The 26,259-nt window shown below is 38.4% G+C and overlaps 2 protein-coding genes and 1 long non-coding RNA gene across 6 annotated transcripts; 1 reads left to right on the top strand and 2 right to left on the bottom strand.

Annotated features, from left to right (window-relative positions):
• Positions 1–6,719: 6,719 nt before the first annotated feature.
• On the bottom strand, positions 6,720–10,176 carry LOC144519943 (uncharacterized). Of its 4 annotated transcripts, none has more exons than XR_013502156.1 (4): positions 10,097–10,176; positions 9,959–10,015; positions 9,272–9,528; positions 6,720–7,190 (listed from the first exon to the last, which is right to left on the bottom strand). It is a non-coding gene; the product is annotated as an uncharacterized LOC144519943 (long non-coding RNA). The 4 variants fall into 4 exon arrangements; XR_013502155.1 differs by having other exon boundaries at positions 6,720–7,193; XR_013502157.1 differs by lacking the exon at positions 6,720–7,190 and having other exon boundaries at positions 9,161–9,325; positions 9,480–9,528.
• Positions 10,177–18,368: 8,192 nt separating this feature from the next.
• LOC144519036 (zymogen granule membrane protein 16-like) lies at positions 18,369–20,272 on the top strand. The gene is made up of 5 exons (XM_078251918.1): positions 18,369–18,417; positions 18,577–18,706; positions 19,284–19,371; positions 19,493–19,597; positions 20,138–20,272. The coding sequence occupies exons 1-5, from the start codon at positions 18,369–18,371 to the stop codon at positions 20,270–20,272; spliced, it is 507 nt and encodes a 168-aa protein (XP_078108044.1).
• Positions 20,273–20,391: 119 nt separating this feature from the next.
• On the bottom strand, positions 20,392–26,250 carry cmtm8b (CKLF-like MARVEL transmembrane domain containing 8b). Its single transcript, XM_078253480.1, has 4 exons — positions 26,096–26,250; positions 23,767–23,940; positions 23,564–23,683; positions 20,392–22,248 (listed from the first exon to the last, which is right to left on the bottom strand). Exons 1-4 carry the CDS (start codon positions 26,225–26,227, stop codon positions 22,165–22,167), a joined length of 510 nt encoding a protein of 169 aa, XP_078109606.1. The 5' UTR covers positions 26,228–26,250; the 3' UTR covers positions 20,392–22,164.
• Between the last annotated feature and the right edge of the window lie 9 nt (positions 26,251–26,259).

Consider the following 26,259-nt stretch of genomic DNA (forward strand, 5'->3'; position numbering starts at 1 on the left):
AAATCCAACAATAGGGACTTGTCTCCGTTGAGCTGAGTGGGAAAAGTCAAGGTCATTTTTCATACAGTGTGTTACAGAATCTTAGGAGCCGGCTGGAGCCAGAAGATCTGGACTGTATCCAACTGATGACAGCACCACCAGAGTTTGGGATGGAACTGGATAAATAAGAGAGCATTTTAAGTTAGGGCATCAGATGCTGGGGAAATCTTTGACTGACCAATAGGTGAAAGGTAGACCTGTATAGTATCTGATCTGTATGCATACACTCTTGTATTTTGCAATATCATTTTTCACTAAAGTTTGTTATTAACTTTAACTGGACGAATCCTGAGTCTTATTTCTCTGATCTACCAGTAAACGAACACCATCCAGAGTGAAGTGACCATAAAATTGGAGTCAGATTAAGTCTGGCCTTTTTTAGGGCCAGACCGGTCCATGTGCTGGCTAGATCGGATCATCGGCTTCTGGACCTGGCCAGATTTCTTTTGGCAGCCTCCACCACTCAGACTCTCGCCTCTCCGGGTCCAAACGGTACCGAAACGACTAACAGGTGAGAGAATTACCTATTGCTTGATATAGCTAAAAATTCTCATATTTGGCCCTCACACTAAATTATTTTGGACCTGGGTGAGTGTGTATCATCTGAGCATTTCAAATTTAGCAAAAACATGTGCAGTGACTGATATTGCAATGCTGAAACCTCTATTGACTGTGATCCTGTTGGATAGAGTTTGTTGTTGTGCACTGTGAACATGTGTGCTGAATCCTAGGTGTCGTGACCGTACACTCTGGGTTAAATAAGAGAATTGTTTTGCCGTTGTGACCATACGGTTGGGTTTGTTGTTGTGCACTGTTAACATGTGTGCTGAATCCTAGGTGTCGTGACCGTACACTCTGGGTGACTTAAGTGAATTGTTTTGCCGTTGTGATCATATGACTGGATCTATAATTTCCGTGACCGTGTAATTATACGTAATAGCTATTACAGGAACCGTGACCGAGCTTCCTGATCCAATTGGTACTGTCTTCCTTTGTATTTTTCTTGTGACTGCTGACATTGCGGTTGTGCCTGGTGTTTGAGACATTGTGCAAGAGCATTCAGTTTCCCTTTTTTTCTTCTCTCCGCAAAGTGCATGAACACATTTGTGGACACGCAGTAAGGACTCCGATTGATTAGTACGAGTGTCGAATTAACTATAAACGGAGCTCTGGGCACTCCGGTCTCTAAACCCAGGTGCTAACGCCTTTTCTGGTGGCAGTGTGTTAGTTTATGGTTGTTTGCGGTGTTTCGTGTAATATATGGCGCCGTTTGTCGGTTTTGCTTGTTCTTGTGTCATTTTTATAGTCTGTTTTGCTTGTGTGGTATCTGATTGTTTTACATGTGCTGATTGTGGTTGAGCTGTTTCGGCTGTCTTTGTCTGGTTCTCTGTGTACGTGTGAGGTTTTGTAGTTTGGGGTTAACTGCGCATATTAAGTAGATAATATCATAGGAGATACCCCGGGGAGAGGTTGATAACTCTGATTGGTAAACTACTGATCGAATCATCAAATTTTTATATATAATAGAATAATACCTATATGACTGTTAATAGAATACAATAATCTACTTACCTTAGAATGCTGCCGAGTGTCATTTCTATAACTCTTACACCCGACTCTCATTAATGATCATTGTGACACGGGTAACATTGTGTAAGGTTAAAATCCTCTGAAACACCATAGTGAGAATTACTTATGATATAAGGTGTCCCCCACAACTATAAGACACCGTAGACGTTTAACACTGCTATAAAGGTGTCCTTTACGGCCATAAGACACCTTAGTTAAATGTACGGTTAAATATCTTCAATAAGGTGTTTTCTATAGCCTTAATTGACGAATAAACCGATATCACTAATCAAGAGTCTTCAGTGACATGGTTCACTGATTTTTGGGTGTTTTGGTTGGTATGAATTCCTCAGTAAGCGTTTTAACACTCTGGACTATATTGTCATATACTTTGTATAAAAAATAAATAAATAAACGACTGTTGTGGGTTAGTCAGTCAGTTTGCTTGGCGGTAGAAAGTGTATATCGCTATAACAGGAGGACAGTTTTTGGTAAGGTGTAGAGAGATAGGAAGACTGAAAAGCTTACGGGACAATCTAAGACCGTGGGCTGCCTGGAGAGAAAGAAGTTTGTCAGGCAGCAGTTAGCGAGTGAGTGAGTGGATCAGATTACAGACTGCTGCAGCAGCGAGGAGGAGCCTACTGCAGGCTTTTTGTCTGTGCAGCTCACCACACGAACATAACAGCATGAACTGTAACACATGATCATTTTTTAATACCTTGAATTGGCAAAAAATAAAAAATGTATTTATACTATCAAATCATAACAAGAATTATCTCAAGACACTTGAGGTTGGGACATGTTGACCGCACTCATTTTAAATGCTGAAACTCCTGAGCAACAGGATGAGTTACTGCAAAAACTTAAAGCGCTAAATATACATATTCAGGCCCCACTAGTGGAGCCTCAGAAGCAACCTCCCTCTCAGCGGCAGGCTCCCCAAAAACATCAGCCCCCACTTTACGAGCCTCCAGCTCAATATGCTTATCAGCCTCCTCAGGGTCAGTTCTGCGGACGTGGTAGAGAAAGAGGTGGATCACGGGGCGGATACCAGGGACAGCCACAGAACCAGTCACAGCAATTGTGTTATACGTTAGTGTAATGGAGTTCCTATTGATATTGTAAGTAGCGATCATATCTCTGAGCCCTTGTTCTATTTCACCAGGCATGCGTGCGTGTATATATATAGTGCATGGTGTGTATGACGTGTCAGTGAATGGTATAGATTTACATAACAGTTACAGGCATTGATTTCCGACTATCCAAAAGTCCATAAGGGGTTATTGCTTAAGTCACGAAATGTATGCGTATGTGTGTGTGTGTGTGTGTGTGTGTGTGTGTGTGTGTGTGTGTGTGCGTGCACGGGCATGCGTGCATGCCTGCTTAGATTTTATCTGTAGTGTGTACAGTATTTATACTCAAGCTATGCAGTATGTGTGGGTGCACATTGCATGCAAGTCCACAGTGTACATGTCTAAATGCAATAAAACAGGACTGAAACATTTGCAAAATCAATTTAGAAACCATGGCCAAGGCAGAGTTCACACAAAGGTTACAGGTGAAAGTGTATCAGCTTGGGTGTCCTGCAAGATCAGTTTTACATGTGAATTGTATTGTACAAACCTGTAATTATAACTATTATATTAGTAGACATATTGTTCAATGTGATTATTGCAACAACAACAAAAACTAATTTTAAGTTAAGTTTTAAGTTAATTGTCTATGGCCCTTGCTTTCAAAGGCATTATTGTGCATTTAGTTGTGGAGTGGAAATTGACTTCAATATTCCACTTGTTGATATGAAGTACTGTAAAGTGTCTTTATTTTATTCACTCCCTTCAGTTCAATACCTTTTCAGTTGTGCATAGTCATAGACTTTTGGCTCATGCCAACTGGGAAGTATTAGTGCTCAAAGCCAGATTAATGCAATTATGTTTTGTTCAGGGTTTTTTGTCTGCATGCTGAGAAATCTCAGAGCTCACAAAAACTGGTTTGGACCAGATAAGGCACTGCTAACCCTGTCATACAAGAAAATACACTTGAAGAAAATTCAAAGTGGTAGCATACAGTACCTATACCATTAGAATTGTTAACCTACATCAACATATATGGCATCGATATTCTTTCTCTCTGAATTATGTTTAATTTTTCGTTTCCTTCTCTCTCAACCGTTTACAACCACTTAAACTGCTTACCTAGCACTTTGTTCCCAGAGACATTCAACTTTTAATGCCATTTAGTGACATCTGATGCAACGACGTATAGCAGCATGTAGTAAAGGACAGATTTAGGCCTGACGGCAGTGTAATAGCTCCAACTCTGCTATGTCAACCAGGGTTAATCATTGATGTTTTTCAGAGAGTGAGGTTTCCAGTGACCCACTTTCAGAACAAGATGCATTGTGGAACACAGAGACACAAGACCACAACAGAGCACATCTTGACATGTTCAAGAAGAAGCCACAATGGGACTTCTTCTGTACCTGGGGCCTTGATTCAAGGGAAATTTGAGTGTGTAAGTGGTAAAAGGAGGGTTTAAGGAAATGTGCGTAATTTCTAAGTGCATCCGGCTGTACCTTCCGTTGTAGAATTTAATCCGAACCTGTTATCACGTTTCCAAATTTGGAAACGGTCAAAAGAGAAAAAACGTTTACCCACAGCTGACGTTGATTTAAGATTCCATGCCAAACCATATTACTTGTTTTTATTATGATGGTGATCAAAGATCATCTTAACAATGGGCTAAATTTACCAAGAAGCCCTTCTTGTAATCTCATTTTTAGCCATGCTTGCTCTATAGATGATGGTTTGTCAGTCAATCCACCACTGTAAAATTTCAATCTCAACTGGATGGATTGCCATGAAGTTTTGTACAAACACTCGTGGCGCCCAGAAGATTAATTGTTATAACTTTACGACCCGTTTTTTAACTAGCTCCACCATCAGTTTAAAATATTAATTTGTCCAATACTTTGGTTTACTACTGTGCATGCCTGCATCAGCTTCAGCTTGGCTTTGTGTTCAGTGCTTGTTACCAACTTTTAGCATGCTAACTAATCTAAAAAAAGTGAACATGGTAAACAGTACCTGCTAAATATCAATATCCTAGAATGTGAGCTATGATAATGACTTCTGCTTCATTTAGCTCAAAGCATCGTTTATGAGACTGTCCTCTCCTGAAAAAAAGTCTGATTAACAGTCAGTGTACAGTGTTATATAAATAAATATGTTGACATAAATATATAACTTTTAAGATAACGCATAGATGAAACACTCTTTGTCTGATTTATTCACCCAATGAAGCAGAGATGAAACAATCAGTACAATAATAACACAGAAAGGAAGTGGATTGTGGGTGGTAGCAGCTGCATAATAGGGTGGGTGATTTTTTTCTGTAATTTGTTTGGAAAAAGAGTAGGAGGAGAGGAAATCTGACAATCCTCCTCAATATGCAAGTTAGTATGACATTTTTACCTTGACACGCACGTGTACTTTACTTACTTTGTAAATTAATCATCACTGTTTGGGTCTCTGTGTGTGGGTGGGACCCATACCTCTACATCCTTTAAATGTTATAGTTTATAATTGTGTAATATCTTTGCTCATTTTTTCCGTCTGACAGATGAAAAAAATGTCCCTAAGTTTATTCATCCAAATTTGATTTCACACATCAAGGTAAAAGTCAGTGTTTTTCAGTGATCAGCCAGCTCTGCTGTTGTGTGAGTGCCAGTGACCTGTTTCTGCACTATAGACACAAAGACAATGCTTTAGTTAGCAGAGGCATGTACAGGGTGCGAACTACGGGGGGAACTAGGGGGAGCTCGGACTCTTAATAAGACATGGTCTCTCCTGAAAACGTGATTTGTAGAAATTTTTGGGGGTCTCTAAAAATATTGACAATGTGTCATTTTGACATGCAATTTCAGTTTTGTGTAACGTGATCATCGTGGATTATTATGTGTACAATTGTAAAAATATTATTCATTCATGCATGACGGTGATTTAAATCTAATTCACTTCAATAAAGATAAATATAGATGCTATTCTTGTCATAAGCATTAAGGTGGAGCTGCGGTGCAAATTCAACTCATGTTTAGTACATGTTAACTCAAAGATTCGTAGAAAAAAAATAAACATTGGAGGCCATTAATCGGCGCGTGAAATCCATTCTGCAGTTAGCATCATATAGCCATGGCAAAAAGGAAACAAGGCAGTTTAATTCATTTTGGTTTTTACTAAGAAATTGTGTAGCGATGACGTTAATAGCAACTGATTCACCTGCTGCAAGCCCTTTTAGCACACCTCCCGCCGGGTGACAACGCAAGAAGAAGCTGAAGAAATATTGTCCTCTCTGGCTGAAGATGGTGGTGGTAACAGCTCGTCATAGGCCGGTCACGATCCTAACCCCTCTTGCTCCTCTCTCCTGTTAAATTGGAACAGCCAGCAGTGGAGAGACTGGAAGAGCCAATATATATATAATATATATATATATATATATATATATATATATATATATATATATATATATATATATATATATACACATATGGTTTGTTAAGGATGGAAGCTTTGGGGTGCATCGCTTAGGGTCTAATTTGGAATGGAGTGAATTATGGTATTCTTCGGTAGCCTGAGTAACTTTAACCGTTGTTCATGTGAAATCTCAAAGACAGCCTAATGCTTTGTTTATAGACTATTTGTGGCTGGCCGTTTGCAGTTTGACCTATCAATTCCTGTCGATAAAGTATAATAGGGTAAATCCTGTATAGTGCATACACTTGTAGCTGTTATGTATCTTTGTATTTCCCCCCCCCAAAAAAAAGTGGGCTCCCCCAAAGGCCATGGTATAGTTCGAACACTGGGCATGTATTCAGGTTGCAGTGCTCATTGAAACTTATAAATGTTTATGAGAGGTATAGTACGCCCGATGAAGCTTGTCAGTATGGTCACATCATTGCTGATCTAGTCTGAAGTATTCTTGCATTGCAAAGTTCAAGAAGATGGGCCATCCCATCTTTTCAGTAGTAAACTCTATATTCCAGAGCTCTAAGGCGCTGCACATAGGTTTGTTTCTATGTCAACGGCATTAAGGTAAGCTAGGTGCTTCCAAGGTAGGGAGTGAGCAGCTGGGATGGCAAGTGACGGTGATGCCCAAAGCTCTCCGCGGGGTAGCGGCGGCACCCTGAGGACAGACCACAGTTTAGTTTTTTGTTTATTTTTCTTTGGACTCAAGTTGACTGGTCTTCTCTCTCTGTCTGTTGTTCCATCATTGTGAGTCAGCAGTAATGAAATGTAGGTGCCCAGCCCAATTAACGCATCTATTTCTTTGCATCTTTCCTTGTCGGAAGTTCTCAATTTCCAAGTACAATTGAACGCAGCTTAAACGGCACTGTCAAGCTCCACCTTGGCAGATGGGAAGAGACCAACCCCTGCTGACTGATGTAAAGTGTCACTAACCCTGCGTGCACATTAGAATTTAGTGCGAGAAATTTATATCATGTAAACCACTCCACTGCAGCAAAACATGATGGACCAACAGCTGTGCATGCAGTCAACTGATCTTCAGAAGCTCAATGAGGGCATCTACTGGAGAGAAGCAAAAGAGCAAAAGAAAAACCCTGATCAGTAATTATAGAATTATGGACAATACCTATTACCTCCTGATCAAATGTAAAACTTGTATGTCATTGTATTGGGTTTCCTTTAAGATCATTTCTGGTTTGAAATTATAATTTTTTTGAATTCTTAATGTTTGTTTGAACTGTCTGCGAGTTTGTTAAATGTATTATGAAACAAATCTAATCTCAGAAAGGAAAGAGGGAGGGAGGAGGGAGAGAGGGAGGTGCTTCTCTGTTTGGATTCTTTGTCAAATATGTTTTTGAAGTTTTTCTTCCAAACCCCCACCCTCAGAGAAAAGCAGCAGGAAAATGTCCATGACATACCCCCTTATCCTTACATATCCTTCTTATAAACGCCATGCCCCCACCCAGCCAAAAGTGTAAGACTAAAATCAAAATAAAAATAAATAACAATTAGTAATACCATTATTGTCACATGCCATATACACAAAGGATTATATTAAAATAAGTTTATAATAGTGGTCACAGTGGATTTGTTCTCTTCACTCAGAAGTCAAATTGATATTTGACCTACTTTTTGCCTTTCCTCTGAACTATATATAAATGACAGTTTTCCTATTAATGATGGAAAATATGCCTTCCCATAATGCCATTAGCTGATGGAAATTGTGAAATTAAATTGCAATAACTCATAAAACCCACATTTGATTAAAAGTTATAAAGGTTGACTTCCACAATCGATTTCCTACCTGAAAACAGTATTTATCCGTGTTTACTTTCGTATGCTTTTTCTCTGTCCCTGTTGGGCCAGATGAAAAAGGGAGGGGTAGATTTTAAGTTTAGAAATCTTAACATTTTGAGTTCCCCCTCCCTTGTGGTTTGGTCCACTGCCTGCTGCATGTTAGGATCTGCCCTTGACTCACAGCCACATCAGATAGTGACAGGAATGTAGTAAGTAGGTGGCTCAAGGCTATTTTATTCACATTAGATGAAGATGACTCTTTTCTCAAATAGTAATTAATAAATTAGTCATAAAAAGCCCAATAAAAGTTTATGTTAGCATAATATAATTAGTTCATAGTTAGTTCCTATTTTAGGTGTGTGGCTGTCAGGGTTGGCAGATGATCTTTACCAAGTGGCTCACTAATTTACATTATGATCAGCTAATTTAACAATTGTATAAAAACATTGTGTTTCTTTTCTATGGGGACACTTTCAAAATAAGTCATTATGTTTTAAGGTATTGTTGTGGCTTGATTGTAAAACTTCAAAATAAATACATGGTATAAAAAAATATTTTGGTAAATTTCAGTTTTCATTGAATCGAGAGAAACAATGAAAAGCAGGATAATGGTACAGTCTATGCTACACTAATGATAGTATTGAGAGCTTTCTCTGTGTACACATGTCCTCTACCAGTATAGTTGTGGCTGAATTTTTTAATATATATATATATATATATATATATATATATATATATATATATATATATATATATATATATATATATATATATATATATATATATACACACACACACACACACACATACACACCCCACAAGTAATGTGTCAGCAGGACTTATAGGTATGACTGTTAGGCAGTTCAAATAAAACCATATTTCATAGGTTGTTTACACAGGGAAAATCCCAATTCGTCTTTTCGAGTAGAATATATCTCATCTTATATTACAAGAATATCAACGCATTTACAAAATCCTGATACTGACATCTTAAATTAGTGATGTATACAAAAGTAGCATTAGTTGTCTTAAAGTTTCTAGGTTATGGTGCTTGTGATATAGCATTTTTAATTTCATATAAGTAGTGGCTGAGCACAAAACCTTTCAGACGTGACAACACCACCTCCTACTGAGGGTCAGGAGGAACCCTTTGTACCCTTACTTATGTTAAATAGTGGGTCGTGTGACCAACTCTAGTTCTCCCCTAACAGGAACAATTAACAGGAGGCAAATATTGTACAAAAATACGTTTGGTTTTATTATAAAAGTTTAAAAGAATCCCAATTAAAATAGCAAGGACAGATTAATAAAATAAATTAGATGGCAGATGCATGTGGTCTTACTCTCCTCAAAGTAGGAAGGTCGGGTCAGCACGCGCACACCACTCCGGGAGACGACTGTGGGAGACAGAAGGCCCAGCACTGACAAGGACATGCACTACACACTTATTTCTACACAATTCACTACAAAATATCATGCAAGTCACTACAAAATATACAGCGTCGAGACTACATACACACCGCAACAGAGTGTCACCCAGTGCAGACTCACCCCGAGGAGGCAGTGTGTCGACACGGACCCAGCCTTGTACAGGATCAAGCTGTGAATATACACAAATCGAGGTGAGAAACCTATGTCAAAACTTCCATCAAAATATATCTACAGACCACTTGTAAATTAAAAATCACAAAAAAAATCAACCAAGGCAAATAACCAAAAGAAACAAAATGTTAAAATAACCGTAGAAAACAGTGACTGGACTGGTCACCTTTGCAAGAACACAAACTCCTATAGCACAGTTAATGCAGGAATTTCCAAAGCAGTATTTTCCGGAGCTCTACAGCCACAGCAGCACATCAGTGGTAAACAGAAACATACAAAGAAACTTAACTTAAAAGAAACTACAGGTTGAAAAACCATTCTATAAAAGTAGCGCATGGCTTGCGGTGGCATAATCAACACAAAAGGATAACCTTTAGCCGAAACATTAATTGCTACTACATGTGGCTAAAACAGCTGATAGGCATTACCGTCAATTTGCTCCAGTTCACTCCGTGAAGGACGGGAACTTGCGCCTGGCTATCACCCTAGTGGGACCAAAACCATAAATCAACCTTAAGCTGTACTTGTGATTGCTGGCCAAATTACCGCAGCCAAACATTTCGTACCTGCACAACAGGAGAATCCACACAACACAGTGCGCTCAGTGAGAGGTAAGGAACTAATGACTGAACCTGGTGAGCTTTTTATCACTTCCTGATTGGCCACAGGTCACATGACCACATGCACGGATCAGCTGGTTTCCCACACAAGTGGTTACCCTCCTGAGGTAGAATGTAGTCCCAACACATCACTATTGTCTGTCACAGTTGTTACTGACCTCATGTCTTTGCGCAGACAAGAATATTAGGAGTGCCAATCCTGTTCTGGTAATGGTGGCCCCATTACCAGACGTCATTTGACACAAAGCATAAATGGACTGCCTGCTGGAGGTTCAAATTTAGTTTTTTGTTCTGATCATTTTTCTTTTTTTTCGAAAATATAAGCACTTTTCTGCATTACTATTTTTGTTTATTTTTTCCTCAACCTTTGGGGCATGTTATTTTTATTACATACAGCTCATTGTTTGCAATTTTTACTTTAGTAATCCTTACGCAAATGATTTGACTTCTTCTACTGCTCTGCCTATCTGCATTTTCTTATTCTGTCGCCTAAGATCGACTACAGTGAAATGTTTTCTTCACTGTTGTCATAGATCAGACGTGGATTGGCTGTGCGTTCACATAGCATGGAGGAACTCCTCCTTTCTTTACCAAACGCTCTGAAGACGCTATTGCTCACACAGACACGAAGCGTTTCCCCCCCACAAACCTATTATTGTGGAGTTGTCAGAACTGTTCCAAGTTGATAAATGATCTACTGCATGACGGTGACTAATATAGTTGCTGTGTCTTGTACAGTCCCCACAGTCCTGACAGTTTCACTCAGACTCCCCCCTGTCATGCCTCCATCTGTCTCAGCTGTGTTGAGGTTTGCTTAGTTTTGAAACTGATATCTCATATATACCTGCGCCTCACAATGTCTATTTCATTTCGTTCTCTTTTCCTTGTTGCTTATTGCTCTGAGTTGTGCTTAGGTCTGGAAAAGAGGGTTTTAAGTTCCGAGACACAACGGCTGTCTCGTACATGGATATTATCATAACCTAGCTGAGGGTTTAGCTTGCTTTTATTATTATTTTTGTTCATTTTTAGGTTGGGGCACGTGTGTCAAACTCAAGGCCAGCTGGCCAAATAGATTTTTATCCGACCCGCATATCACGTTTGGTTTACAATAAATTCTGGCACACCTAAGTTTAGTTGCGTTTTCTTTGTATTTTGTTGCTTTTTTTCAAACTTTTGGCCACTTTCTTCTATAATGGCTAACAGCATTTTTGCTTACTTTTTTTTTACGTTTTTTATTTCTATCCAACTATGTATGAGAAGATTATGCGAGGCATTTAATTTTTGATTAAATAAAAGCATGTCGATAATCTACATGTCTGGCCCCTTGTGTGTCCCTTGGTGAACTGGGGTTTTGACACCCCTGGTCTACATTGTATGTTGTGTGCTGCTCGGTGTCTTCCCAGTGCAGTGGCTCAAATTTCAAGGTCGACTACAAACGGGGTGTGGTTTCTTAGTGAACCCTCTGGGAACAGTCAGGGTGGGGCTTCCCGGACACACACACACACACACACACACACACACACACACACACACACTCTCCCATTTGACAGTCAAACATGAATTGTGCTCCTGTTGCTTACACTTAGCACTACTGTACTGTGGTACATTTTTAACTTGCTTTCTATATTTGTTACTTTCTTTCTACTACAACTAGCTCTAGGGTACATTTGTACATTTGTGATGGTTTTTATAAACACCAGACAGCACTATTACTTTCTGTTGCGACCCAAATCGTATATGAAATACACCTGTTGTCTTCGCCCATTTTTTCAAGCTCCTTACCCTGAAAGGGAGATGGAACACTGCCCCCCTGCTATATATATTATGAATGCATTTGCATATTAAACTGGGCCTACGTGTAGGGCGTACTAACACCTTGATATTTACCTATCTAGTGCATGGAATAACAAGTTATCACCATATCCTAAAGATTGTTTTTGTGGTTCTACAAATCATGTTTTAATGCTAAACATGCATGGGCCGTGGTGAATCCTTAAGATTTACTGTATCTGTGGATGGCTACTTTAGACACTACCTTCCCTGGAGGCCTATGAGCAGTGGGGATTTATATTTGCTAATAATATACAGGACTCATGTTAACACTTTAATTAAAAAAACAAACAAAAAAAAACTTTCATCTAATTCAGGACCCCCTCCTTGCATTGACTCTGAGGACCCCCGAGGGGCCACTTACCCCATATTGAAGATCTCTGAAATAGATAACATTTTTTGTTGTTGTTGTTGTTGTTTGATTCATCTCAGTTCATTGGTTGAGATTGTAATTGAAGCCATTTCAGGTAGCTGTGAGATTTTCGTTTTAAATAGCTGTTCTATTCGACTCTGCTGAGTTTGTCAATAACGCTACACTACAGACTTTGTTTTATTAGGACTCGCTATATGACACATTTTTATTTTTATTTTTTTACACTATGTAGTTCATTTTTGCAAAATATTTATCTTTGGGGATTTGTTCTTTTTTTCGACATCATTTATTTAACTTCTATTATTTTATACAGCTTTTGCTATTGTGACAAAGGAGGGTGTTTAAGGTAAAAAAAACAAAAAAAAGAAGAACACTAAACATTATTTTGATTTGTTATTGAGTCATGAGTTTGCATGCCTCAAAAGAGTGATAGCATACCAAATACCAAATTTAAATAAAGTGTTTAATAAATAACGTGTTATTTTGGATATTTTGGATTTTTATTTTGTTTTCTGGATTTTAAAAAAATTTAAATTTGTTTTTACAAAAGTTTCAATTTGTTTTTACCAAATTTGTTTTTTGTTTTATAGCTAAAAATTCTGTTTTGTTCTGTTTGACTTAACATCAGGAACCCGGTGGCTATAGGTGCTCCTTGAAGAGATAAAGCGAAACATATGGTCCAGCCCTAGGTGGAATCATATCAAGTCCTACTCTCTACTGCTACCACTTTGAAATCACTGAAAGGACCACCTGGATTCACCTTCATCACACTGTAATAAGGTATTTGGGTTGTCTGGGGGAGACAGAGCGGGCTGAGGAGTCTAGTCTCACTGATCCGAAGTGGGGGAGGCCCGTGGCATCCTTTTAGACTTCCGGGACTGTGCGGTCTCAGGGGAACGATGTGTTTCCTCTTCTTAGCTGCACTAATTATACTGCCACCGATAATATGGCACGACCTGCAGCTGCTAAAAAACAGGAAAATAACCAAAATCAATGCTACGAATCTGACTCTGAATCTGACCACTGATACACAACCGAGCATACCAACCAAGCCTACCCATGACCATTGACGAATAAAACAAAGTCACCATGCAACCCGCTCGATTACATTAACTAGGGGCAGAACGCAGTCATTTACTGTGGACCCATGTTCAGGCCAACAGTTTGTGTGCAAAGCGAGAGGAAGGGCTACCGATTAAGCCTATCTCAGCACAGAGTACTGTACCAATTGGGACCATGTTTTCCAACACTCTCACACAGATTCCGAGGGTTACAAAGCCGACACTGAGCAGACATCCAGATGGACCTTAGTTAGAAAACCGTCAAATGGCCAGTCACCTAGTTGGGATAGTATAGTGACAGTGAGGAATGTAAACAAAGCAGACCAGGGTGTCTATTGGGTGTGTTTAGATGTAGTTGGAAAAGACCCATGTGAGAGAATTGCTATCCGCGTACAAGAACCTCCAGTCAATGAACCCGAGACAATCTTTAATTTGTAAGATCAAATTGTCACCTATCCCAACCGACTTGACCCGCAAAGATAAAACAGCTATGGAACAATTGCATAAGCATGCTCCACAGTAAGACCCTATTCAAAATTAAACAACAAAAATGATGTCACAGGTTTGCAATGTATCTTTAGTCTGTTTAGCAATGCACTCTCTAAACCTCACACCTAAAATGGAAAATACAAGTCATTGAGTTTACTGTTTCCTTCAGTAAATACTGTCTTACCACCTGTTGCTTAAACCTTTTCCAGGTAATGACATCTGTTTCTCGAGAACAGGACGGGGAAAAAGTGTGCATCTACTAAGCTCGTCTTGGTGTTAACATCACTACCGACATAGGTAACCTCATAGCCTCATGGTTTGTTAATCAAAGCGCCAGTAGAGCTGATGTATGGTGGCTTGTGGGGACGGTTCAAGGACGTATCTTCCATGTTCCACAAGCAGCACCCGAACATGTCCTGTACTGAGCAGGAAGGGGAACTCCTAGTAGCACTTTTGATGACAGATTGTGCATGTGTGATAAAGCTTGATGCACCCAGAGGCGTATCTACCAGACGAGTTCAAAGCACGCAATCAAATTTGGCGCGGGCGTTTAGGTCATTCTTTTCTGGTGGGAAGCAGTAAACTAAATTTGAATTGTATTAAAGCGTTTTGCTAATTACACATGGGATGCGGAGAAGGGGATTGCTAAACCAACTGAGAACAACTTCTCTGATGGCTTGAAAGAATTAGCAGGAAAATTAAATATTTAATGTTGGTATTAATGCCTAAGTTACGTACAATGTGAGCCTGTAGCCAATTGGATGCATGGAATGTTTAAAAGATGAAAAGACATGATAATGTCAATATTGATTTCCATAGCTGTGTTTATTGGTATCCTCATCTGCTGCGAGTGCTGTGCCATTCCCTATTATAGAACTCTAATCAATAGATTAATAACCACGGCCTTATCAAAAGAGGGTGCTCCCCCACTCTACCAAATGGTAGCCACCCAAGAAGCCCCTCTTCCAAGTTACCATCCATCTAGTGATGTGAACAATTTTTACGAGATTGATACTCCCTCAGAGGAGGAAGGAGTTTAGTTCACTGGGTCCAAATTCATCCTGTCACCACCCAGTGCCCCCCTCTCCAATTCCCATCCATCCTATCTCCAACTGTTTTTCTATCCTCTTTCCTGATCCTACTTTGTTTCACAGTTTTGCGCGTGGCCCCAATAGGCCTTTTGATTTGAATTAATGTAACTAAAAAGCTAAAACATAAGTCTAATTTTAGTAGTTTTGTAGTTAGTATAGCCTTAAGCAAGACATATATTTGAAGTGTGATTTTACAATGTTTATAGAAGTAGATGTTGTGTTGAAGTTTTTGCTGTTCCATTAAGTTTAGAGATTTACACAAAAAATAAATGTAACCACCAAGTATAGTCATAGACAACAATGTATTCTGCAGCTTACACTAGCAGCTAAATTCTACATATAGGCTACACGCACCACACCGCACTGCTATTTTATTACCAATATCATAATTCATTTCTCTAATGTTAATCACCTTAAAACTGTGTTTAGGTAGTTAGAGATTAGGTAGTTTTTATGTTACACAGCGTTTGCTGTATAAAAAGGGGGATGTGAAACTTTCCAAAATTTTTACTGTTATACATTCATTATGGTATGCACTGCGTGTGCGGTGCATAAAGAGGGATTGTTGGAATATATTTAGTGAAAAGAGTTAAGAAGAGGTTTTAGAGTTTATGGTGCTGACCTTGTTGCCTTTTTATGCACCCTGGGTTATGAGAGGCCATTTAGTTTTACAGTGATTAGACATTATAAAAGGAGTGTGAGAAAGATCTTCTCTGATCGGGGGAGGGAGCGAGGCAACAATGGTCAACGTTTTGCAAACGCGGGATTTGTGACACAAAGTATGGAAATGACCTGGCTCTCATGAAAACTCCTTAAAGTTTGCAATAGATTAAAGCACACAGGTGTTCAAATCCAACAATAGGGACTTGTCTCCGTTGAGCTGAGTGGGAAAAGTCAAGGTCATTTTTCATACAGTGTGTTACAGAATCTTAGGAGCCGGCTGGAGCCAGAAGATCTGGACTGTATCCAACTGATGACAGCACCACCAGAGTTTGGGATGGAACTGGATAAATAAGAGAGCATTTTAAGTTAGGGCATCAGATGCTGGGGAAATCTTTGACTGACCAATAGGTGAAAGGTAGACCTGTATAGTATCTGATCTGTATGCATACACTCTTGTATTTTGCAATATAATTTTTCACTAAAGCTTGTTATTAACTTTAACTGGACGAATCCTGAGTCTTATTTCTCTGATCTACCAGTAAACGAACACCATCCAGAGTGAAGTGACCATAAAATTGGAGTCAGATTAAGTCTGGCCTTTTTTAGGGCCAGACCGGTCAATTACGGTCACATTTTAGTATAAAATCTTACATAGTCTATTGCATTTGTGGTTCACTGTCATAAACCAGTTTGTAAACTCCATCTCTCTTTAATATTATCTGTGTCTCATAATTTACTACCTCATTATGCAATTTCAAATGAGTATAGCTGTTACATAAGTGTGTATGTGCCTCTTAAACCCGTGTAACATTATTTTTCATACAGTTTGGGTGACTGAAATAGAGTTCAAAGTTCATTCCTGACCTGGGAAAAGTAGATGGCAAGTCAGTTTCATCTCAAGGTCCATTGTAAGTAGCTGTTCTGGATCTTTTGAAAACAATCTTTATTAGCAGATAACGTTTACCCAGATGTCATGGAAATGTAAATGTTCAAGATCCAATTACTTCTGAACACTTTAAGGACTTCTCATTCATGTTGACATAAAGTTGAATGTTGAAGTCTTTCCTGACCTTGAAGCATGCAGATAAAGATTTTGAAAGCTTAAGAACAGCTACTAAATGGACTAAATGGAGGTGTTTTGACAACACATCTTTCACATCAATGCTCTTCACCATTAGGTTTTGTAGTCACCCACACAGAGTTTTGAATTTTAAATCAAAAACATGATATTTTACCAAATGTACCATCAGCCACTTTTCAGTCTCGGCCTCAATCTACTTTTGCTTTTATTAGTTTTGTTTGTCAAATTGCACTCAAATATTACCGTTTACAAATAAAAGAAAGAAAGAAAGTTATTGTGTCCTACGTGGCTCTCAGTTCAACAGGCTACATCAAGTATCAAGTATCACAGGCCAAGAAATGTCTTATCTTATCTTGGAAAAACTGCCTTAAATGGTAATGTGCAACATCATTTTTACACTCAGCTACAACAACTAACTACTGCCTTGATTGTTGTTTATGAATTTGTTTTCTTATTATTATTATTACTAATAGTAGTAGTAGTGGTAGCATTGTCTTTTTATTGATTGGTAAAGTCCAAAAGCAGGAAGTTTTGTTGTTGAGAAGTGTGTGACTTAAGCTACGTGTAAGAAATGCTATTCCAGTAGAACCAGTTCAAACAATGCGCTGTAGAACTTTCCACTCATGTTCAGGGCATCATTTCTTCATCTCAGAGCGATTAGTTCAATCAGAGGACGTTTAAACTTAATCAGTTCCATTATTTGCTAATTAATTCCTGGTTTGACAAACACTCAAATTAATAACAAAAAATGTGTCACTCAAATATTACCGTTTACAAATAAAAACAAAGAAAGAAAGAAAGTTCTTGTGTCCTACGTGGCTCTCAGTTCAACAGGCTACATCAAGTATCAATCACAGGCAATAGAATTATTATTATTGTTAAAAAATAAAAACAAATGAATCAACTAAAATAATTCAAGGTGCATTGGTCCGCTATAGAAACACACATGTGCAGCATTGTACATGTATGTATTGCCCTTAGTAACAGACTTCATTTAAAACACATTTGAAATGTTATCAGCCTTTTCTAATTATCTCAACAACTGCCATAATATATTAATCAAACTTCTAACAACATTATAAACAGCAGTTTTCATTCAGCAATATAACAGTAATAATGTCACATGAATAATTATAAAAAAAAACAACTTTAAATAATAACTAATAACTGAACAGCAATATGCACCTGTGTGTGAGTTTGAACAGCTGCATCGGCTGGTTTTAACTACGTGGGTCTTAATTCTCTTTTACCATTTTATTAGTGTCTTACTGTGGTTACAGCTACTAGTTGTTTAAATTCTACTGATTTTTATAATCATTTGCACTGACTTTAGGTCATGTACTTAAGATCTATTGTAGATAGTGCTTAGAAAGAAATTTGGTAGATGAAGATTTGTGAGCTAATGAATTCTGATCAAAGTTCTGTCCCTCCTTCAACCTGAGTCAAGGTCTATTTAGCCAATATAACTGAAAACACCTGTGTGGGTGTTCAGAGGATTTAAAAACAAATGCCAGATTGGTTTTGTGTCTAAAGGTATGTTAATAATTATTTGATGATGTTGATGATGCTGATGTTTGATGAATGGGGTTCTGATTCCAGCGTTGTGCTCTGAACCCCTTCACACGCCACAATGTTTTGCCTCCTGTTCTTTGCTGTGTTCTGCGCCAGCTGCCTGGCTGGTAAGATTTGAATCCATCTGTTTAGTCCTTTTTATACCAATTGCACATTTTTAACACAAACATGTACTGTAGCTTCTAAATGGTTAGGTCAAGTTGACTCAATACACAGTAGCTTCCTCTTGTTCATCATCACATAATAACTTGGTTTGACCTCTCCAGCTCCGACGAGTCACAGGTCCTTCTCTCCTGATGTTGGACCTGGTTCTGGCACTGCCTTCGTCACAGGAGGAGGAGACCAAAGGATCACAGCCATCAAGATCTGGGAGAGAAGCGGCGCTTACATCTGTGGGTCAGTATTTTGTCTGAAGGGAGGGTGGTCTGAAGTGTTTTGGAAGAGCAGACGTGTAATTATTCCAGATTTATATTTGATCTCGGCCGGCCCTTGAGCTGCACAGAGCCTGTAACCAGTGCATTTAGTCACTGACAGTGGTAATAACTGTTCAATTAGTAGCTCCTTGTTCAAAAACAGGGTGGCTGGAACATTTGACAAATAAACTGTTGTTAGCTATTTTATCTTATGTGTAATTTGGGAGATACTGTGAAATGTATCTGATTAAATGAGCTATACCTATTAAATGCTGTTATATTATTTTCAGTTATTATTTGGAACGGTGTTTTGTTTTTTTTAGGTCCAAGGGAAGGTCCATTAGAAGTATAATAAAGCTGGGGAGGGCACCAAGAGGTTCAGCTACCCTTCAAAGCCCAATATTTCTATGCATTTGCTTCATTGTCTACTTCTTCTTGCAGTTATTATTACAATTTCCAGCTACTGTGCATTATGACTGTACATTATGTTTTCTACCTGATCAATCGTCTCATTAAGTGCCCTCATATTTGTTCTCTCTCTCCTGTGTCTGTCCTTGCAGTATCCAGCTGCGCTTCGGTTTCATTTGGGCTGAAAGGTTTGGTCTCGAAGATGGAATTGCGCAAGAGCTGGATCTGTTTGATGGAGAGATTTCATTGATACTAAATTATTAGTCTGATATAGATATTCATCTATCATTATATAAAATACACATGCTATGTTTACTCATCGAGAACCAACCACATGTACCAACTGTGTTAATGTGCTCACCTTGTCATGTTTCAGGTCTCCGGCAAATTCCACAGCTACTACATCTATCAGCTGACGTTTGTGACCTCCAGAGGGCGTTTTCTGATGGTTGGCCAGCCATTAACGGTAATTACCTTTTTCATTTTCTTTTTGTGACAATTATTCAGTGTCCCCTGTGACTGTTATACCATTATATATCATTAGATTTACTCATGCATTCATTTAAAGGCATAATATGGAGCGATGGATTGATTATGTCATGCCAATAAAGCAAATTGAAATTGGGAGAGAGAGAGGGAGAAAGAGAGAGAGAGAGAAGCGGTGGTAGAGCAAGCTAAAGAATGAATGAAGAGAAGCAGCGCCGATAAAGCAGTGAATCAGAGGAATAAAATGCTATTTTCTAAACGTTTGACTGGGGTCATGTTTTACGACACAAATAGACACACAGTGATTTTCTGTCAATCGACTAATTGAATAATCGACTAATCGCTTCTGCTGTACTCGTTTAAACTGTTGGGTGCGTTAATCTTTATTAAAATGGACTGTTTGATTAAAAAAAAAACTTATTTTTGAAGCTCTTCATATGTTTTGTGTGTAAAAACGTATAAAGTAATTAAAGCTGTCATAAAAATGTAGTAAAAAGTAACTTTTGATGCTGTTTTACAGAACTCCTTCAACTTGTACCCCACCTACTCGGATGAAGAGCTCAGACTGCTGAGTGGCCACTTCAATGGTGCAGGGATTACTTCACTGGCGGCTCACTGGGGAGTGTTTCAAGGCAACAGCTCTGACATACAATGATGAACAACTGAGTAACAGATTAATCATAGAATAGTGATAAATAATCGTGAACTGATAATGATCGACATAAATATTTTCATTAAGAAATGATTAAATTAACACACGTGATTTAACATGTACTAGATAGACATTACTTGTTCATGTATCAAATGAAGGGGCTTTAATAAAAAGCATTTTGCACATCTGCAGCATTGAAGGAAACAAAGCAGTGACTTATTGCACTAATGCATCTACATGTTTTTGAGGAATAGTAACTGTACGTATTACAAGATTATACAAATGCAAATGACAATTTGATTTGATTTTGTGATAATGGTTGTAGAAATGTTCAATCTGAGCCATAATAAATTCTGTTGCATGCAACATCCTCTTTTGTATTTCATATTAGTTATGGGTGTGACTTTTTTCCTTTCGTGACTTTTTTGGCTATCATGCAAAATTAATAAACAAACAAAATAAAAGTAACTTGGTTGTAGGCCAGTCGCGTTTTGGTGGGATTCAGTGACAGCCAATGAAGTTGCAGCATTATTAATGCTGTTCAAGGTGCTGAACCAGCTGAGTTTTCCAATGATTATGTGGACGCAGGTTCATGTTGGGGCAAAGCCTGTGATACATTATCAAAGATAAAGAGCTATTTATGAATCAAGTAGTCTGACTTCCACTTTGTTGTTCACTTTTATTTCCAATTATCAATCGATATTTTGTGGCAAAGGTAAGTGTTCATTTTTTTTAATCTTTTAAGTTATGTAGTACCTTAAAATAAATAACTCAAAGGCCCTGAACTCTAAGGTAGTGTATAGTCTATATCCACGACGTTCCTCCTCCCGGATTGCTCCGGTGCTGCCGGAAATTTTGCTGGATGTCCCTCTTTTCGGCCGGATGTCCGTTACCTTCCGCTTTCTTTGTGTTGGAATTTTAAACTCCGGTGGATTTCTGAGGACTATGGTTAACTGCTCCTCAGATCTCTGCAGGGTAAATCCAGACAGCTAGCTAGACTATCTGTCCAATCTGAGTTTTCTGTTGCACAACTTTTGAATGTACACGTTCCACCAAAACAAGTTCCTTCACGAGTCTATTTTGCAGAGGCGCTGTGGTTCCGTCCAGTGCTTAGCGCCGCCCAGGACGATTGTGATTGGTTTAAAGAAATTCCAATAAACCAGAACACGTTTTTCTCCCATCCGGGAATGCTGTGTGGACTAGCCAGACCCTCCTCCGCAGCGCTGTGGAGGAAGGTCTGGCAATGCGAGACTATTCTAGGGATAACAACAGAATGTGCAAATGGCAATGTGATTTTTATTTCTGCATAATTTTAATGGTTGTAAAAATGTTCAATCTGAACCATATTAAATACTGTTTCTGCGACAAGGTACGAGTTTGACTTTTTTTTTTTTCTCAAGACCTTGTGGCTATTATGCAAAATTAAATAACAACTTTCGTTCTTATTTGTGTGACCAACTTCAGGGACCAACTTCATTTAGATTTACATGAAACAAAAAGTTACTGGGTGCAGGACTGTAGACAGCTGACTGCTCATTCATGTGTGTGACGCTACAGTACATGCAACCTCAAACATGCTGAAAATATTTTTTGCCTGTACATTTTAACTCAGATTTCACTGTTTTGTGGACTGACTTGTGTCCTCACCAATTGCAACGTTACTATGGTTTATTTACAGACTCCACAAAAGCTTGAGAGCATATTCCCCTCTATTTTATGTGTTCCTGCTAGACAAGTGAAATGCAACAAAGGTATTCATTCATGATCATATTAACAGTTTCCTTACAAGTTTAAATTTGACTCTAGCCTTGTCCTGCTCTGAAGTTAGATCTCCATCACGCCCGTTCCTCAGAGAAAGTCTGAACATTGTTGTCTTCAAACAGCAAGTAATGAGACTATTGTTCTTGTGTGGTTTTCCAGGCCCAGTAGCTCAGGTAACTGCTTCCTGCATAGCACAGTGTGGTCAGAAATGCAAAGAACTGAGAAGCGTGAAAGGTGGAGAAAAGTTATGGGAAAATAGAGAGGGACAGGGAGACAAAGAGGAGTTGACTAAAAAGCATAATTCACTCAAAACTGAAAAAAATCATTCATTATCTACTCACGCCAAGTTACTGAACTACTGAAATGTTAGTGTCCACATAATATTAGTTAATATAAGACATCTTGGGTTCTATGTGTAAAGCTTTCCCATTTATAGTTGCTGTACTTCATTACTTTATTTAATTGGTTTATTGTATTTTTAAGTGTTAATGTGTCAATATCATCAATTTAGTATTGTTGCTGTCAGTAACATTAATTCCATCACAACATGCCATAGACTCAGTTTATAGTCCCACAGCAATCCCTGGCCTTATGTTACGATGCATATAAGGGATTTCAGTGAGTTCCACACCATGAGGTATACATATTTCAAACTTGGGGAAAAGAGAGCACTGATCGTATGGTGTCAACAGATACCCTGACTTGATGAATCAAAGTCAATACCAGGAGAGAAAAAAGTTGGATCAGTGAAAAACAAGTTGGTAAGTTTGGATTTGCACATCTTCTTCATTCTTTTATCTGTGAAATCGTATTTGAGATTTTTATGCTAAATGATTAAGATCGTTTTCTCTCCACGCTACCAGGAATGTAGTTCTGGTGGCCAAATACTATGAAAATTTGCAAATTTTAAATGCTAAAAGTATTTTCCACTGATCAATGTCACGAGGAGTACTGCTCAGCCTGTAAAACAGTCTCATAATGTTTTCTAAGGGGAGCTGTCCACATTTGAAAGATAAGTCTGATGATGTGATAGTCAGTGAAATCATCTATTAAAGATGCTATTCAGTTGCATTATGGAAAATGTAGTATCCAGTGGTTTTGGAGATACACCATTACTAGAAACTGAAAGTTAGGATATATTGGCCTCTGCTGCTTCATTGGTAAGTTTTTATAAAAGACAAATGTATCCTGTGTGTACCTCTACAAGTTTAAGTGTATTCAGTTTAAAAATATGAGAATCAGCTATGTGTATTTGTAAATATTTGTAGAATGTGGACTTCTCGGGTCATTATTCCCACAAAACAATACCGAGAACAATACCAAATCCTAGATTACACTGCACATGTGTTTGTTATATATTCCTCAATTTCTTTGTTTAAAACTCACAGAAGCAGCTTACACTTCAGTTGTTTTTTCTGACGCTGGGCTGTTTTTGTCTTGTGTGTGTAATGTGGATACAAAGTGATGTTCAGTGATGTTTTTGACATACATATACTATACTGTAACAGATCAAATTGAAAGGAGCGTTCTTACTGCAGATGCTGCCCAGCAGTTGTAGTTATGTCGCCCCCTAATGGCCTGGTTGACTGAGAGAGCGTCTACTACTGATGTCACCAGATACACAGCTGCAGCACTACAGTTCAAACACAGCGACTAGAAGGAAGAAGACACAAACAGATAAATAGAGGAAACCAATAATTGAGACAAAGCTGTGTGTGTGTTTGTGTGTGTGTTACCAGTGTAGTCCAGGGAACCTGTGGTATCCTGTTGTGGGTCCCAGTGAGGTAGATTAAAAACAGGAAAACTGTCAGAACCCAGCACAAGATGGCAACAAACATCACCCAGCAGAGAGCGGACAGATGAAAATAGTCTGTACCCCCTACCAGAATCCACACCAACATACCCAATACCTACAGGAGAGGAGAGGAGAGAAATATTCATCTCATCATCTTCTTTCTACTGACATAATACATATAGGTCAAAGCTTCAAACCCCTCATTTATTTCACAAGATGCATCTTTTGAAGCCATGAAAACGAGATGGATATGGGACATAAAATGTAGCATTTATTTAATTTTTTTATACTTTATTTTTCAAGTTTTTGTACAAAGAATGGGAACAAAAACAGAAGAAATGCACACATATGCCTGCGCACCTGAACACATACATGAACGTCTTCACTTACTACCATATGTCCAAAAAGTTGAAACATACTCATGTACATAATTGCACACATACGCTTGCATACATTCACAAGAACGAAACATGAGAGATGCGAGTAGGTCGCCATTGATTACAACGATATGGCCATTGCTCTCCTTAACCAAAATATACAAGGCATTAAGGCAGGCTATCACCCCTTCTTATAATATAGGCGTTCCATTTTTCCCAGAGGGCATCACATTTGTCCCTTTGTAATCTGAGGTGAAAAGTCAGTAGCTCCATAGTTTGGATATCTTTAATTATGACTCTCCACTGGTCAACCGTGGGAGGTTCTGTGTTGAGCCATCTTCTTGTTATGGCTTTTTTGCTCGTAGCCATAAAGATTTTTAGGATCTATCTGTCTTTCTTTGGTAATTCAGTGTCCATATTACCCAGGTAGAATGATAAACAAGTCAAATTAAAAATATACTGCAAGACTTCTCTAAATATGTTTTCCACTCCTCCCCAGAAGGTTTAAGAGTGGGGCAGCACCAAAATATGTGTGTATGATCCGCCATACTGTGTCCACATCCTCTCCAACATGTAGGTAGTAGTCCTGTCTGCCTAGACTTTTGCTTTGGTGTTATAAAAAATCTAATACAATTTTTCCAGGAGAAATCTCTCCACAGTTATGAGTGATATATATATCATATATATATATATATATAAATCAAACTTACCAAAAAGTAGTATTTCAAGGCTCTTTTCTATATAAAAGCCTACTGTGCCATTCATTTGTTGTTCCGTGAGTCAATTCTAAATTCCAAACACCCAACATGCCCCATACTCACTCAAAATGTTGTGGTGAGTAACTAAATCTCATTCCTGCCAACACTTTTCTAAACCCACCCTTCCTGTCTCATAAGCTCTCCTGGAGAAAGAAATCTTCCTGTTGGATGTTTGGCTTCACAGGAAGTAAACATTTTCTGGTGTGAAACATAACTAATGAGGGTTAGTTACTTTTCAAATAAAATCTTTTATAATATCAATTTTACATCACAATCCTACATGTTTTAGTGCACCTGTCACATTCATTTCACCCAAAAGCCAGAATTTGCAGTGTAAATGTATTTTCAGAATGTCATTGAATGTTTGTTTTTGTTTCATCAGTATCTAATGATTTGAAGTTATACTATAATAGATTGTATGATGCCAGAATAAGTTTCTATAATTCCCTGAATAAACAGCTTTAAAGTGTGTCTGCAATTATATTTTAACTTTTATGACTTGTAGTCATTTGCAGCCTCTGCATGGAAGCCAGCCAGACTATATTTACAGAAAGGCTGTCCTGACTCTTTCCCTCAGCTGATTTGGAAAGGAAGAGACACAATAAGGGAAGGGAAGGGAAGGAGGAAGAATTGATTTGCTTGGTATGTTTTGGGTTAACTTCCTATTTTCTTAGAAACATTGTTCTACGGTTTTATAGTTTTTCTGTAACTCTATTAAATACAGTCAAGGGAATACAACAAAAACCCATTTATGCTATTATTACTCTCGTGAATTTTAGACCCATTTTATAGAAAAGGAAAGTAATTAATGCATCTATTTGTGTGTGTGTGTGTGTGTGTGTGTGTGTGTGTGTGTGTGTGTGTGTGTGTGTGTGTGTGTGTGTGAGAGAGAGAGAGAGAGAGAGAGAGAGAGAGAGAGAGAGAGAAAGACATACTTTTGTTCTCTCTTATAATGTCTCTCATAAACATCAAACTTATTGCCACTTCCTGACAATGACTATTCAATATATAATCAGTTGTTCCAAGTTATTCTCATATGATCTGTTGCGATTGTGACATTTTCAGAACTGCTGAGCATTTTCTAATGATACAGTCTTCAAACACTGAACATCTTAAAATCCATATTCACACTTACTATCTCAGCCAGGAGGAGTATTCCTTTGGCAGTTGTGGTGAAGTGCTGGTCAAAGGCCAAGGTGGAGGTGGAGATGTTGCATTCTGGTACTGAGGGACTCCTTCGGCCCGACACCACAGCTGCTCTCTCCATGGTGCACTGACGCACACAGTTTGTGTCGGGTT

The sequence above is a fragment of the Sander vitreus genome, chromosome 6 (genome assembly GCF_031162955.1).
Source record: "Sander vitreus isolate 19-12246 chromosome 6, sanVit1, whole genome shotgun sequence".
NCBI classification, from domain to species: Eukaryota; Metazoa; Chordata; class Actinopteri; order Perciformes; family Percidae; genus Sander; species Sander vitreus.

What these genes read in the sequence shown, in the direction of transcription:
- LOC144519036 (XM_078251918.1), top strand. Translation starts at nt 18,369, where the DNA reads ATGTTTTGCCTCCTGTTCTTTGCTGTGTTCTGCGCCAGCTGCCTGGCT. An exon ending in TGGATCTGTTTGATGGAGAG is followed by an intron (nt 19,372 to 19,492) that starts ATTTCATTGATA and finishes TAATGTGCTCAC; the next exon opens with CTTGTCATGTTTCAGGTCTC. An exon ending in TGGTTGGCCAGCCATTAACG is followed by an intron (nt 19,598 to 20,137) that starts GTAATTACCTTT and finishes GCTGTTTTACAG; the next exon opens with AACTCCTTCAACTTGTACCC.
- cmtm8b (XM_078253480.1), bottom strand. Translation starts at nt 26,227, where the DNA reads ATGGAGAGAGCAGCTGTGGTGTCGGGCCGAAGGAGTCCCTCAGTACCA. An exon ending in TACTCCTCCTGGCTGAGATA is followed by an intron (nt 23,941 to 26,095) that starts GTAAGTGTGAAT and finishes CCTCTCCTGTAG; the next exon opens with GTATTGGGTATGTTGGTGTG. An exon ending in AGGTTCCCTGGACTACACTG is followed by an intron (nt 23,684 to 23,766) that starts GTAACACACACA and finishes TCTTCCTTCTAG; the next exon opens with TCGCTGTGTTTGAACTGTAG.